Below are 1,114 nucleotides of genomic sequence, written 5' to 3' on the forward strand. Positions count from 1 at the left end.
AGCTAAGTAAATGGCTTGATAAACAGAACGAAGAGAGGCACACCCAGACGAGAAGACAAAGTAAGCGGCAGAAAGGGAAGGAAAGAGATGAAGAAAGCGTCACAGAGCGAAACACCTTAGTATTAAATGAATTACAATGCAAACAATTCAACAGCTCATCCAATGAAGTACTACGAAACAAACTGAACAGCAACAGCAACAAATAATGATAGCAAACATCGATGAGACCAACAAATAATATAACAATAGCACGATCAAAATAACAGTAACCATAGCAATAATATTAACAAGAACATAATTATTTGCTTACTGGGGTCCTCGGCAATCTGACAAGAACGGCCTTAACGACGCCGCGGACTTGCGAAAAATCTCCGTGGCATTTTGTTATCACTTCGCGAGGCGCTGAAGTAAAACACCATAATAATACTAATAGCAAGAAACTAACAGAGAGAAAAAAGAACAATAAACACAAGTCGATAAATAACAAGTACATGTCATAAGAGAGGCTAATGAACTTGACAACATATTGAAGACACACAAGATAAAATAACAAGACAAGACGAAATACTAGTACAAAAGCACTGCATAAAAACAGGGACCAAAAAAGGTTTAGACATCAACCCGATAGACAACGGCCACATCACAGAGACGACAATAGTAAGTCGAAATGATGGTAGGGACAAAAAGGCGCAAGTCCTATGTCTCCTATGCGCTGCTCTCCGCGAGAGAACCAATAAAACGTAAAGAAACACGGAGGCATCTAAAGACAAATAAAGACAAAAAAGATTAACTTTCAAGCCTGGGTACTTCAAACGCCGCCCTCACAAGATGCGCGAGTGGGAGGAAAAACGAGAAAACAACAAAGCAAACCACCACGACAAAAAAGCCGAAGGAGGAGAAAAAAAAGAAAACAAGGAGACAACTAGCACATACAGAAAAAATCACGACACACCAAGACAAAGCAAGACAACCATATACAAAGAAAAACAAGACGACTTACTGTCAAGCCTGGACCCTTCAAGCATCACCATCACAAGATGAGCGACGCACAGTCTATCGTGATGCAGATGCCAGGCCAACGTGTCCATCGTCTCAACCATCAACTGCGCGTCGA

General features: G+C 40.9%; 1 protein-coding gene across 1 annotated transcript; it reads right to left on the reverse strand.

Annotated features, from left to right (window-relative positions):
• Positions 1 to 310: 310 nt before the first annotated feature.
• Positions 311 to 1,088, reverse strand: EAH_00068400 (hypothetical protein; the record flags this gene model as incomplete). The annotated part of the gene is made up of 2 exons (XM_013392264.1): positions 311 to 402; positions 1,001 to 1,088. Coding segments are annotated over 2 exons (180 nt in total), but the record flags the coding sequence as incomplete, so codon positions are not given.
• Positions 1,089 to 1,114: the final 26 nt, after the last annotated feature.

The sequence above is a fragment of the Eimeria acervulina genome, genomic scaffold (genome assembly GCF_000499425.1).
Source record: "Eimeria acervulina Houghton genomic scaffold, Eah_scaff3278, whole genome shotgun sequence".
Lineage (NCBI taxonomy): Eukaryota > Apicomplexa > Conoidasida > Eucoccidiorida > Eimeriidae > Eimeria > Eimeria acervulina.